The sequence below is a fragment of the Rhinatrema bivittatum genome, chromosome 4 (assembly GCF_901001135.1).
Source record: "Rhinatrema bivittatum chromosome 4, aRhiBiv1.1, whole genome shotgun sequence".
NCBI lineage: Eukaryota > Metazoa > Chordata > Amphibia > Gymnophiona > Rhinatrematidae > Rhinatrema > Rhinatrema bivittatum.
The window spans coordinates 209,040,614-209,052,740 of record NC_042618.1 but is presented as its reverse complement, the minus strand read 5'-3'; the positions used below and the strand labels follow the sequence as shown (position 1 = coordinate 209,052,740).

General features: G+C 43.8%; 1 protein-coding gene across 1 annotated transcript in view; it reads right to left on the bottom strand.

Moving 5' to 3' along the window:
* Positions 1–12,127, bottom strand: part of CAMKV (CaM kinase like vesicle associated) — a 239,817-nt gene that overhangs the window by 48,639 nt on the left and 179,051 nt on the right. Inside the window, exon 6 of the mRNA XM_029599639.1 lies at positions 5,612–5,732. Within this exon, the coding sequence (XP_029455499.1) occupies positions 5,612–5,732 (121 nt within the window). The remainder of the gene's footprint in view (positions 1–5,611; positions 5,733–12,127) is intronic.

The following is a 12,127-nucleotide window of genomic DNA, read 5'->3' as shown; positions in this document are numbered from 1 at the left end:
TTGTGGATGGATAATTTCTATTTGCTGTTGATAGTTAAAAGTACATTAAAAATATTAATGAAAAAAAAAGAAACACAAAATCTGATGGTGGTAAAGATAATCCAGTCTGACCAATTTAATTCATATCTTCATCTTCCTTCTTTGCAACCAAGGATTCTCTTAGGTCCATATTAAAAAGATTTTTGTGGGTAAAATCAGCTTTTATTTGCATAAATGTGACCCTTTGAAATTATATCCCTTTTAGACAAGATAACTGTTTACAATGTGGGCAGGCGGGCTAACATATTTAGCTAGATAGCACAATATTAAGCACTATGTGGCTAAATTTGTGTGGACAAATCAGTCTGCCCAACTCAGTCTATGTTGCATTTGGCAGACTGCGTGGCATGGCTGCAGACCACCACACCAGCTCGGCCTCTCAGTTCCCCACCATGGCCGCCCGCAGTGCTTACTCTCTCTCCCAGGGCCAGTTGAGGACTCGACGTCCCTGGGAACCTCTCTCGTGCTCCTGCAGTCTGACATGCCCCTCGGCAGCACATCGTGCCCACCCTGTTCCTCCTGCCATCATCACACCTGGCTCCCCAAGGTACGTGCGTGCACAACTCTTCTCTTTTTAAAGAGCCAGTGGTGGGAACAGTCACGAGGTCCCTTCCAATGATGTCACACTCAGGTCCCTAATAAGGAAGACTCAGACGTCTCCCCAGCGCCTTGGCAATGGGTTGACTCCCATTGGTGTAGTGCTTTGCTGGAGTTCCAGATTCCTGTTTCCTGATCCTTGCTTCCTGGTTCCTATCACCGCTGTGATATTCTTGAGTTTATGTCTTCTGTCCTTGGTTCCCTGGCAGTCTGGTTTGTCTCCTGAGTTTCTCATCTGTGGTCAGTCTTCCTCTCATCTGTCTTCAACATCTCCCTATGTTCCTGTGGTCCCTCCTCTTCCTCCTCCTCTTCATCATCTTCCTTGGATTGATCTTCTGGCTTTAACCTTAGACTGACCCTGATACTGCTTGACCTCTGTCTGCCACTGACCACTGCCTTCGATCGAACTGTGCCTGCCTTGACCACTGCCTGAACCTTGTCCCTGATTGAATTCTGCCTGCTTCTGACCCCAGCCTCATTCAGACTCTGCTGCCACACCTAAGTCCAGCCAGCCCTGGCATCTGAAGGTTCAACCTAAGAGGAACAAGGGCTGGTATTGGTGAAGCTCCAGTTGGGCATCTGCTCCTGCCAGCTCTGCCTGCCGACAGTGGGTACCTGAAGGGCTCCTCCCTGCAAGTTGCGCCAACTCCACCTTGGCCTAAAGTTCCACTTCCACAACAGATTGCTGAGGCCATAGCCTCAGCAGAAGCCTTGCTACAGGCAATTCTGGGTCTCGCCCACAAGATTCAGGAACAACAGTGATTCCTTGAAGCTCTGGCAATCTCGATGGAGCATTTGAACGCCCGCCTAGAGTCCTCAGCTTCCATAGGCACCTCGATGCTCCCTGCGCCTACACATGCTACTTCTGCGGTACTTTCATGTTCCATCATTTGTTTGCCAGCTCCTCTCCGCTATGCCGGGGACCTGAAACTGTGCCGTGGTTTCATCAACAACTGTAACATGCACTTTGCTCTTTAATCAGCACTGTTCCCTAAAGTCTCAACTAACTGCTAGATGGCAAGGCCTTAGCTTGGGTTTCACCCCTGTGGGAATGTTCCAACCCTATCCTCCAGGACCTCTAATGGTTCATTTCAGCCTTCAAGACCATCTTTGACAACCCAGGTTGCCAAGCTTCCTTGGATTCAGGCCTTCTCCACCTTTGCTAGGGGGCTTGGTTCCCTCATGGACTACACTATTGAGTTCTGGACCTTGGCTACAAAACTCAGTTGAAGAGAGGACTGCCTACTACCCATCTTTCCAGAGGGATTATCGCCTTGCATAAAAGATGAATTGGTGGCCGGGGACACCTAGAATCTCTTCAATCCCTAACAACTTGGCCAGCCAAATTGACCACTGCCTGCAGGAGCAGAGTCGGGAGATACAACCCCTTAGAAGGCAAATGGCCACTATTGGTCATTCTTGGCCTCTATCCTCTCCACCGGTTTCACCTCATTCTCTGGAAACCCTCTTTGAAGAGCCAATGCAACTTAGCCATGGGTACCTCACCCCAGAGGAGCACCTCTGATGCTGCCAATCTGATCCACGTCTTTATTGTGGTGGGTCCAGTCATCACATTGTCCAGTGTCCCATGAGGCTGGGAAACTCTCGGGCCTTGGGTTCAGCAGGGGGCTGAGGCCTTACCTTTCCAGTTCCCCCACTAACCCTTCTGGTGACAATCTCCATGGGTGTTCAGAACTTTTCCACCTTAGCCCTAATAGACTTGGGAGCCTAGTGTACCCTCTGGTTCTCTCCTCCATTCATGGGGACCTGTTACCAGGTAAAATTACCCGCACCACAATTCTAGTGCAATTATGCAACAGTTCTTTTCATGTCGAGCATCTGGATTTTCACATTATCGATAAGGCCACCTTGGCTCCAGCATCATTTGCCTCAGTTTGATTGGGCCACTTTACCACTGTCCAACTGTCGCACTTGGTGTCTGAAAAGAGTGGAGGTTCTGCAATGCCTCTTGGTGTCCACCATTCTATCAGATCTTCCCCCGCAATATGTGGGATTCCCCAACATATTCTCAAAAAGAAGGCTGACTCCCTACCTCCTCATAGGGAGTACGACTCTGCTATCTAGTTGCTATCCAATGCTAAACCTCTTCATGGCAAGGTGTATCTGTTATCGCTTCCTGAGACTAAGATGATGTTCGAGTACATACAAGAGAACCCATACAAAGGTTTATCCAAGATTCACCTTCCTCAGCTGGCATGGGGTTCTTCTTTGTTGGTAAGAAGGTTGGACACTCCAACCCTGCATTGACTATTGGGGGTCTAAATGTGATTATCAAGAAGGACCACTCTCCTTTACCCCTGATTTCTGAACTGTCTGATTGTCAGCAAGCAGCTAAAATCTTCTCCAAACTTAGACCTCCAGGGTGTATACAATTTGATCTGTATCTGACAGGGTGATGAGTGGAAAATGGTCATTACAAGAGATGGTCACTACAAATACCAGGTGATGTCCTTCACTTTATGCAATGCCCCGGCTATGTTCCAAACCATGATGAATGAGGTATTCTAGGACCTGCTTTATGAGTGTGTTGTAGTGTATCTCAACGATAGCCTGATTTTTTTCCAAGGATATCATGTCACATCCATAGGATGTTCACTGGGTACTTCAATGACTCAGCGACAATCAGTTATATGTGAAATTAGAAAAATGCTTATTTGAAAGAGAAAGTCTTCCCTTCATTGGGAGTGTAGCAGGACAAAGGGAGTTTAGAAGGGTTTGTTTCTTTTATATATGGTGATACCTTTTGAGGGACTAATAATCCCAACAAGTTAAATGAGCTGTTTGAACATAAGAACATAAGAAATTGCCATGCTGGGTCAGACCAAGGGTCCATCAAGCCCAGCATCCTGTATCCAAAAGAGGCCAAACCAGGCCACAAGAACCTGGCAATTATTCAAACACTAAGAAGATCCCATGTTACTGATGCAATTAATAGCAGTGGCTATTCCCTAAGTAAATTTGATTAATAGCCGTTAATGGCTATTAATCAAGGGAGACCTTTTATATACAAGATATCAATGTTGCCTCCCTGGCCTCTTGAGCTTATGCTGAGCATGGACCAAATCTGGATAAGTAAGTCAAACTGAACTCTTAAACTGGTATAGCAGTCTTTTCCTGGAGTCTTGCAGTTTTCAGTCTATCTGTGCCTGCTGTTAGGGAAAGTGGACTCAAGGAACTGCTTTTTGTCAGAACTGCTGCCCTGCTGAGTTAGCAAATGAAGGGGTTAACCAATACACTGTGCTCTGTTCTGTAGTAGCTTTGGCAGTGAACAAGGAAGTCACCTGATCCTGGGAGCCAATGGGGGTCTGAGGAGCCTCTGAATCGAGCAGTGGCTGCAGAGTAGAGAATTGGAGGAGAAATATTTCTGCTCAGGAAAACTGGCGGGGGGGGGTGATCAGGGCATGGTCTTGGAAGCTTCAGAGATACCCCCTCTCAAGCAAGCAAACCTGCAAGAGTTTACATGAGTATTTCCTTCTAATTGCCCCTTCCTAGGCACCAGATACATTAAACTACCTTGGGGGGGGGGGGGAAGGGGGGTTTACATAGAAGTGGTGGCCCATTTACATGAAAATTAACACTTGTAACACACCCAGAAAATTTGAGGAGTATTCTGGTAACATCCCTTGTGAAAACAGTAACAATGGCTTTGCAAACTCTTAAAAACTGGTACAGAGAGGTGAGGAAGTGGACCCTGCTATGTCATGCCTGGTACAAAACATGGCTTGGGCTCTCAGGAACTTGCAAGTATAATAGAAGGGTAGAAAGTATACAAGTTATAGGGAAAGCAAGTGACCTTACTTAGGAGAGATTGATGGCCTTTTATGTGTGCCACCATACTGATACAATCAAGAGGTTTCCTAAGGAGATAGTGCAAGAAAGGGCTTGTGGTGATAGTAGTGCAACACCAGGTGGCAGCACTTTGATGGAAGAACTTACCGATTTCCTTGCAGAAAATGGAAGGACAATTACCAATGTAAAAGAAATGTTTGCCCTAGCAGAGACAGTTTCTCAGGACACCGCATCTCTCATACTGACTGTAGGCAAAGTAATGGAAATAGCCAGGAGGCCCCAAAAATGAAAATAATGTTTACAAGAGATTGAGGACTTTTCTAGGAAAACTACCTGTTTCTGGGGGGGAATATGACTATGAAAATTGGATTCAGCAGGTCACCTAGATGGTCCCAGAATGGGATTGCTCTGCAGTGGAGAAGAGATGACACTTGGGTGAGTACCTGAGAGGTTCTGTTCTAGACATTTATGGGGCTGTGAAAGCTGAGAACCCACAGATCAAGGCTGAAGAGTGCCTGGAAGTATTAGAGCAAGGGTTCTCAAACCTGTCCTGGGATCCCCACAGCCAGTCAGGTTTTCAGGATATCCACAATGTGTATGCAAATCATGCATTAGAGAGCATATTTGGAACTACAAAAAGCAGGCCATATTTGTATTTCCATTTTAAACAGACCAAACTCTGGCATCTCTCTGTGTATAGTGTGTGCTCCTTACATAGGTAATCTGGCATCTCTCTGTGTATAGTGTGTGTTTGTGCTGTACTCTTCACCCAAATACTCTGGCATCTCTCTGTGTATAGTGTGTGTGTGTGTTTGTGAGCGCTTGCAACTCTCTGTATATGGAGCATGTGTGCTGTGCTCCTCACCCAGGTACTCTGGCATCTCTCTGTGTTTAGTATGTATATGCTGTGCTCCTTACACAGATAATCTGGCATCTCTCTGTGTATAGTGTGTTTGTGAGATCTTGCAACTCTGTGTACAGTGCATGTGTGCTGTGCTTCTTACCCAGCTACACTAGCATCTCTCTGTTCATATTGTGTGTATGTGCTGTGCTCCTCACCCAGGTACTCTGGGATCTCACTGTGTATAGTGTATGTGTGCTGTGCTCCTTACCCAGGTACACTAGCAGCTCTCTGTGCATTGTGTGTATATGCTGTGCTCCTTACCCAGGTATTCTGGCGTGCCACATGGTTCTTTTATGAGTCCATTCTCCAACTTTGCCAAGTGGAAGTCACTGATCACAATCTTGGAGTTTTTCAGTCGGTTGTAATAGACCAGATTTTCTAGCTAAACTCAGAACATATGAAAAATGGATAAAAGAGAGAGACATTTAGGGATAATTTTGTAACTGCATGCATAGATTCAAGTCAATTATGTGCAGACAAACCAATTTTCAAAGGGAAAGTATATGCTACTTTTCCTTTGAAAATTATCCCACCAAAACTACTTCCACACATTTACACCTGTTAATGTCTGTACATTGTTTTTCAGGAAAAAAATATACACATACTTTTGAAAACACAAAATTAAGCTCATAGATACAAATCCCACCCCACCTCCACACCAGGAATATCCTTGCTCAGCACAGGTAAATGTGCATGCACAGGCCCTACAAGTATACGTTTACAAGCAACTTTGTAAAATCCACTTCCACAGGTAAATAACTTTTTATCTGTAGACATGACTTTAAATATTACCCTCCCTGGGAGATATCTGCAGACCTGTAAACTAATTTTCAGAAGGAAACTTGGGGAATTTACCTAGGTAACTACCTAGGGTCAATTAAAAAAAAAACAATTGAGCAGATATGGTAACTGGGTTAAAATGTACCTAATTATGTTTAGCGTGCATCTTTGAAGAACTGCCAAACAGCCAACAGGAAAAATGGGTTTCCCAAAGTTTAAGACATAAAATGGACATGCAATAATGTTGCTTTTCCATCTTTCACAGTTTTCTCCAGGTACATCTGGGACTTAATGGTTATGAGAAATGATCCAAGTTTTATGCCTAATGCATCAGATGTGCCTAGCCCAAGTCACCAATTGAAAAGTATGGTAACATAAAAAAAACCTGTAGCAGTGCACAAAACAGAGGTTTCACCTGTGGCTCCTACACTCTTTACTTTATCTACTGCCACAAACAAGAAGGTAAAGGATCCAGATGGACAATGTCCATTGTACAAGAAACCTCACTCTCTTAAGAAGTACCATGGCTTCAGAGAAAAGCCACAGGGTGAATGTAAAAAATTATTCAAAGAATTAGGAATCTGCGTCAGATGCTGTTCTTCCACAAATGACCTCTCTAAAGACTAAAGCAGATATTAAGTTCACAGAGTGTGACAAAGACAAACATGTTACTGCCCTGCACCCAGAGATTGCAAAATTCAACTCCACCCAAGTTTCTACCCTGTCTCAAAGGACAGCGGGGAGAGAGATGAAGAGCATTCCCAGAAGTCATCCCCAAATACACTAAAGTTTATCAAGCAGGACATAGTGGTAGATCCTGCTCAAAAATATGCCTTTTTGAGATACATCCTAAGGAACAGCTTGAGAGATTAGTAAGGATGTATAGAGATGTGATTCGGCCGAACCTTTCGGTTTGGCCTTCGCTAACGGCCCGCCGTGGGAAATTTTGTTTTCCTGCGGTTTGGGCCAATTTTATTTCTTCTGCCCCCTCCCCCCCGAAACGATGCTAGAAACCCGCCCCAACCCTTCAGATTTAAAAAAACAAACAAAAAAACCCTCCAAACCAACCCCTACCCTTCAAATTTAATTAATTGCAATCCCCACCCTCCCGACCCCCCCAAGACTTGCCCAACCCCCTCCCAAGACTTACCAAAAGTCCCTGGTGGTCCAGCAGGGTCCCGGGAGCGATCTCCCCCTCTCGGGCCGTCAGCTGCCATTAATCAAAATGGCGCCGATGGCCCTTTGCCCTTACTGTGTGACAGGGCTATCTGTGCCATATTTTAAGATGGCGCCAGCCGTCCATTGCTCCTACCATGTGACAGAGGCCAACCAATGGCACTGATAGCCCCTGTCACATGGTAAGGGCAAAGGGCCATCGGCGCCATTTTGAGTGGCAGCTGACTGCCCGAGAGGGGGAGATCGCTCCTGGGACCCCGCTGGACCATCAGGGGCTTTCGGTAAGTCTTTGGGGGGGGGGGGGGAGGTCAGGCAAGTCTTGGGGAGTCACGAGGATGGGGGGTTGCAATTAATTAAGTTTGAAGGGTTGGGGTGGGTTTGGGGGGTTTTTTTTTTTTCTTTATGTGCCCTTTCTCTCCTCCCCAAAAACGATAAGAAAACCACACAAAATTTCATGGTTTGTTTTTTTTAATTTTCAAATTTCACATGTAATTATTTCTAAATAGAAAACGGTGATATAATCTTTCATATACTTTTACATAATTACAAGCATCCATAGACGTCAATTTAAGATATTATTCCACTCCTAGATCATGCACCTAAATATAGGAATTTGGGGGCACTGAAATTCTAAGCAAAAGCAATAGGTAATCCAAAAACAGAAAAAATAAGTATATGATAGGATAGCTTGCCTACTAATTACTCAGTCGATCCTTCCCTGGGGGGGGTGACTTGTGAGTGGCCTAGCAGAACTTCCTTTAATTGAGCTGGCTCAAAAAATACATAATTATTATTCTGGTGTCTAACACAGCATTTACTTAGGTATTTCAATATATATCAGGCACCTAAACTAAGGACCCTTTCTCTCATAACTAAAAACTCTTTTCTGCGTTGCTGTGTTATCTTAATCACATCAGGATATATCCAGACTTGAGTACCATAAAAAGAGGCTAATTTATTCTTCAAAAATAATTTCAAGACCTCATTTTGGTCAGATATAAATGCAAATGTAACTAACATCGATTTTCTATTTTTAATTTCTGTATCAACAGACATTTCTAACAATTCAGAAATATTCAAGGATATAGAGTATGCCTTTCTTCAACCTCCGGGCCCGATTGGGGTAAATAATATGCCTTGGTACACACTGGCAGCGCTGAACCCGGAATTTTCAAAATCTTTTTCATGTATATTTTAAACAAGTCAGTTGGTGCTATCATTCTGACTGGAAAATTTATTATCCTAAGATTCAGTATTCTTTGATTGTTTTCAACTCTTTCCAATCTTTTCTCATTCATTTCTTCAGACTTTATCAGATTTTGTTGAATTTCCTCCACTTTAGTTATTCTTTGTTCATAATTTTCCATCTTAAGATTAAAAGTCCCAATTAAATTGTTATTAATCATAGTCTGATTTTTTTGCTTCTGTTGTTGTTTGAGCTATTGTTTTTAAAGTCTTTTCAATAGCTTTCAGTGCAGACCAGACATTTCCCAAAGTTATTTCCTCTGGTTGCCCGAAGTTTATACTCACTGAAATTGGTTCTGCTGGGCCTTCTCTCACCTCCCCTGGATTTGCCATATGCAATAAATTGCCTCTAGCTGGTTTCAAGGCCTGTTCCTGGCTTCCTACTCCTGAGGAGCCTGGCTCTCGCACTGGTTGATTTGCTCCCCTTCTCAGGATCAGTCTTCCTTCTCCCCCTGTCCTGGGGATCTCCCGATTCTCCTCCAGAGACTTGTGCTGTAATTTGTTCTGGGTATTCTGTGTACCTGGAGACTCCTCAATCAATGCTAGATGCATTGGCCAGATCGGCTCACCCGGCCTCAGCATGACTTCCAGGGTCAGGGGGGATGGCATTCACTCCTCCGTCATCCCCCCAGCGACCAGCCCTTCGGGTGATACGGCTGCTCCAACGAAGAAGCCCTCGATGCGCCTCTGAGAAGGGTCCAGCATGGGTGAGCTAGATATTGCTCTCCGGATCTTATCCTTTCGCTTAGTATGTGGCATTCTTATGTTACAAGAAAATTTTATAGGGAAAGTCGCAGCATTTGCTTCACTCATGTCCTATCTGGTGGCCATCTTGCCCCCTCATGGGTTTTCTTATCGTTTTGTCACCCCGAACCACGACAAAATAGGAAATATCGTCTCTATATCCTATTTCGTTGCAAACGAATGCACATCCCTAAGGATGTATGCTATCATGGATGATCTGGCCAGGTCAGAGTTCTTTGACTGGTTAAACATACAGCTTTTACCACATAACTATTTTCCTTCTTTCCAGAGGTTCATTCAGTAGATCCTTCCTACAGTTTTCTGTTGTGAAAGTATTCAAGTAGGTCTGTGTAGTATGTCCTGGTTGTTCTTTGTAGCTAGGCATTTCTTTAGTGAAGAAATGATTTGGACATGGTTTGCAAAAAGATGAACGTCCATTTTCTAGTACATTGGTAGTGAAAGCATCAACATTATTTGGTTTGTGTACTTTAACCATGCAAACATCACTTCCTGTTATCCAGCCAAGGTCCAGTCTTTGGGCATAAGGAGTCTCATGAGGATCATTGCGTTGCTGATGAACCTTGTGAAATATCATCATATCCCTCCCAAACAGAGGCAAGATCTGTGATTTATGGTCTAAAGGTGGGATACAACTGGCTATAGCTTTCAGGTGTGGGGCTGATACCATGCAGTCTCTTGTATAGGGATTTCATTTCTGTTAGGATTCTGGTTGCATTCTATAAGAATAAGAAGCGGCAGCTCAATGCTGCAATGTACAGTTTTTATCATGTAACCATTTGCCTTCCTAATAACAGAGAGCAGGCCCCCCATCCTGGCTTGCTTCCTTACATTGGAATCTGGAAAGAAAACCAGAGACAAATACAAATTTTGTGGTTTTCATGAAAAATATATTTGACAATGGTCATACAGAGCCAGCTTCATCACTGAAGGAAGGTGAAAACTGCTGGTATCTTCCTATCTTTAGCTTATACCAGAGATGGCCAACTCCCAGTCCTCAAGAGCCTTAAACAGGCCTGATTTTCAAGATCTCCACAAAAAGTATGCATGAGGTATATTTGCATGCACTGCCTCCAATGAATGCAAATATAGCTCATGCATATTCATTGTGGATATCCTGAAAACCAGAACTGTTTGTGGCTCCTGAGGACTGGGGTCGGACACCCCTGGCATATACCATCCCCAGAAAGTTGGACAAATCAGGGATGTATTTTGTTCAAGCACTTGGTTTCAAGAGTTTCTCTGAATGATGTGTTCTTACTGGACCATAAAGGGGAGTGGGAGGCATGGAGAGTCTCCCTGTAAGCTCTTGATCAATTCCAGATTCCACATCCATATACCTCTGTTCCTCTCACTACAGCACAATACAGGGAAATGTGTCTTTTCAGATGCCTCTGTGAAAGCCATAGCTACAATGGCCTACTTGCAGATATTGGACAATGAAGGTAAGCTCCATGTGGGATTTATCCTTGGTAAAGCTAAATTAGCTCCACAGGCTAGCCACACCATCCCGAGTCTTCAATTGTGTGGGGCAGTGGACATTGCTGAACTGGTGCTAAATGAAATAGACTTACCTGTCATGATTAAGTTTTACACCGACAGAAATGTGGTTTGGGGTTACATATACAATCAGAGCAGGAGGTTTTATATATATATGAGAATAGGATTGAACGCATCAGAAAATCAACCCAGCCAGAACAATGGTACTACATGCCCTGCCGACCATGCCACAAGGTCGTCTGCAGTTCACCTAATGCAGGCTACATGATTTACAGGGCCAGAATTTCTTTGGAGCTGTGGCGAGTCAGCACCAAATTCAACAGTCTGCTTTGAACTGGTAAATCCTGAACTGGATGCAGAGATTCATCCTCACGTGACTACTCTGATTACCAGTGTTCCAAGTAAAAAAACAACTAGGAACCAAAGTTATCAGGCATCAAAACTGCAAAATTACAGCATGTACCAAACAGGTCACGAGGTATCAAAAGCTCTGGAAAAAATCCAGATCTTTAAACTTTTCCTAAATTTAGAGAATTCTTTCCCAGTGCGCAATGACAATGGAAGAGGATTTCAAAGTGAAGGAGCTAAGTAAAAGAAGATGAATTCTCTGGTTCAGTCGAAGTGTATGGGAAGGTACTCTGAAAAATTCAGATTGTGAAGAGCATAGTGTTCTGGTACTGAAGCAGAATATTGGTTAGATATAGGGGACTTCCCCACCGAATCACTTTAAAAGCTAAATATCCAATCTTAAATATGATTCGACAAGAGCCAGGGAGCCAATGAAGTTCCTGCAAAAGGAAGGGAGGGGAGGTAATGCGGTCACATTTTTTTTTTTCCTGAAAAATAATTTGGCTGTCGTATTTTGTACTAACTGAAGTTCATATGTTAGGTTTGCTGAAAGACCATGATCTAAGGAGTTACAGTGATCTAGTTGGCTTAGAATGAGCAAGTGAGAGTTTTTAGATCATGCCCTTCCAGAAATGGTTTAAGATTCCTGATCATGCTGAGAAAATATGATCCCTTCACTAGGGTAGAAACTTGGGCAAAAAAAAAAAAAAAAAAAACAAACTAAGTGCAGAGTCAGACTTCACTCCTAGTATAGTGATACAGTCTGTAAGATGACTGGTAGAGCCAGCAATTTAAGGTGAGAACCACACACACATCTCTACTGTCACACCTCTGTAACCCCCACAGGTGTCAATAGGGACTTTTCCGAATAATATCTAATAACACCCCCCCCATATATTCCTATAGACACTCCCATATCTAATTTCGCACCACACAGACACCCCTGTGAAATGCCTAACCTCACAT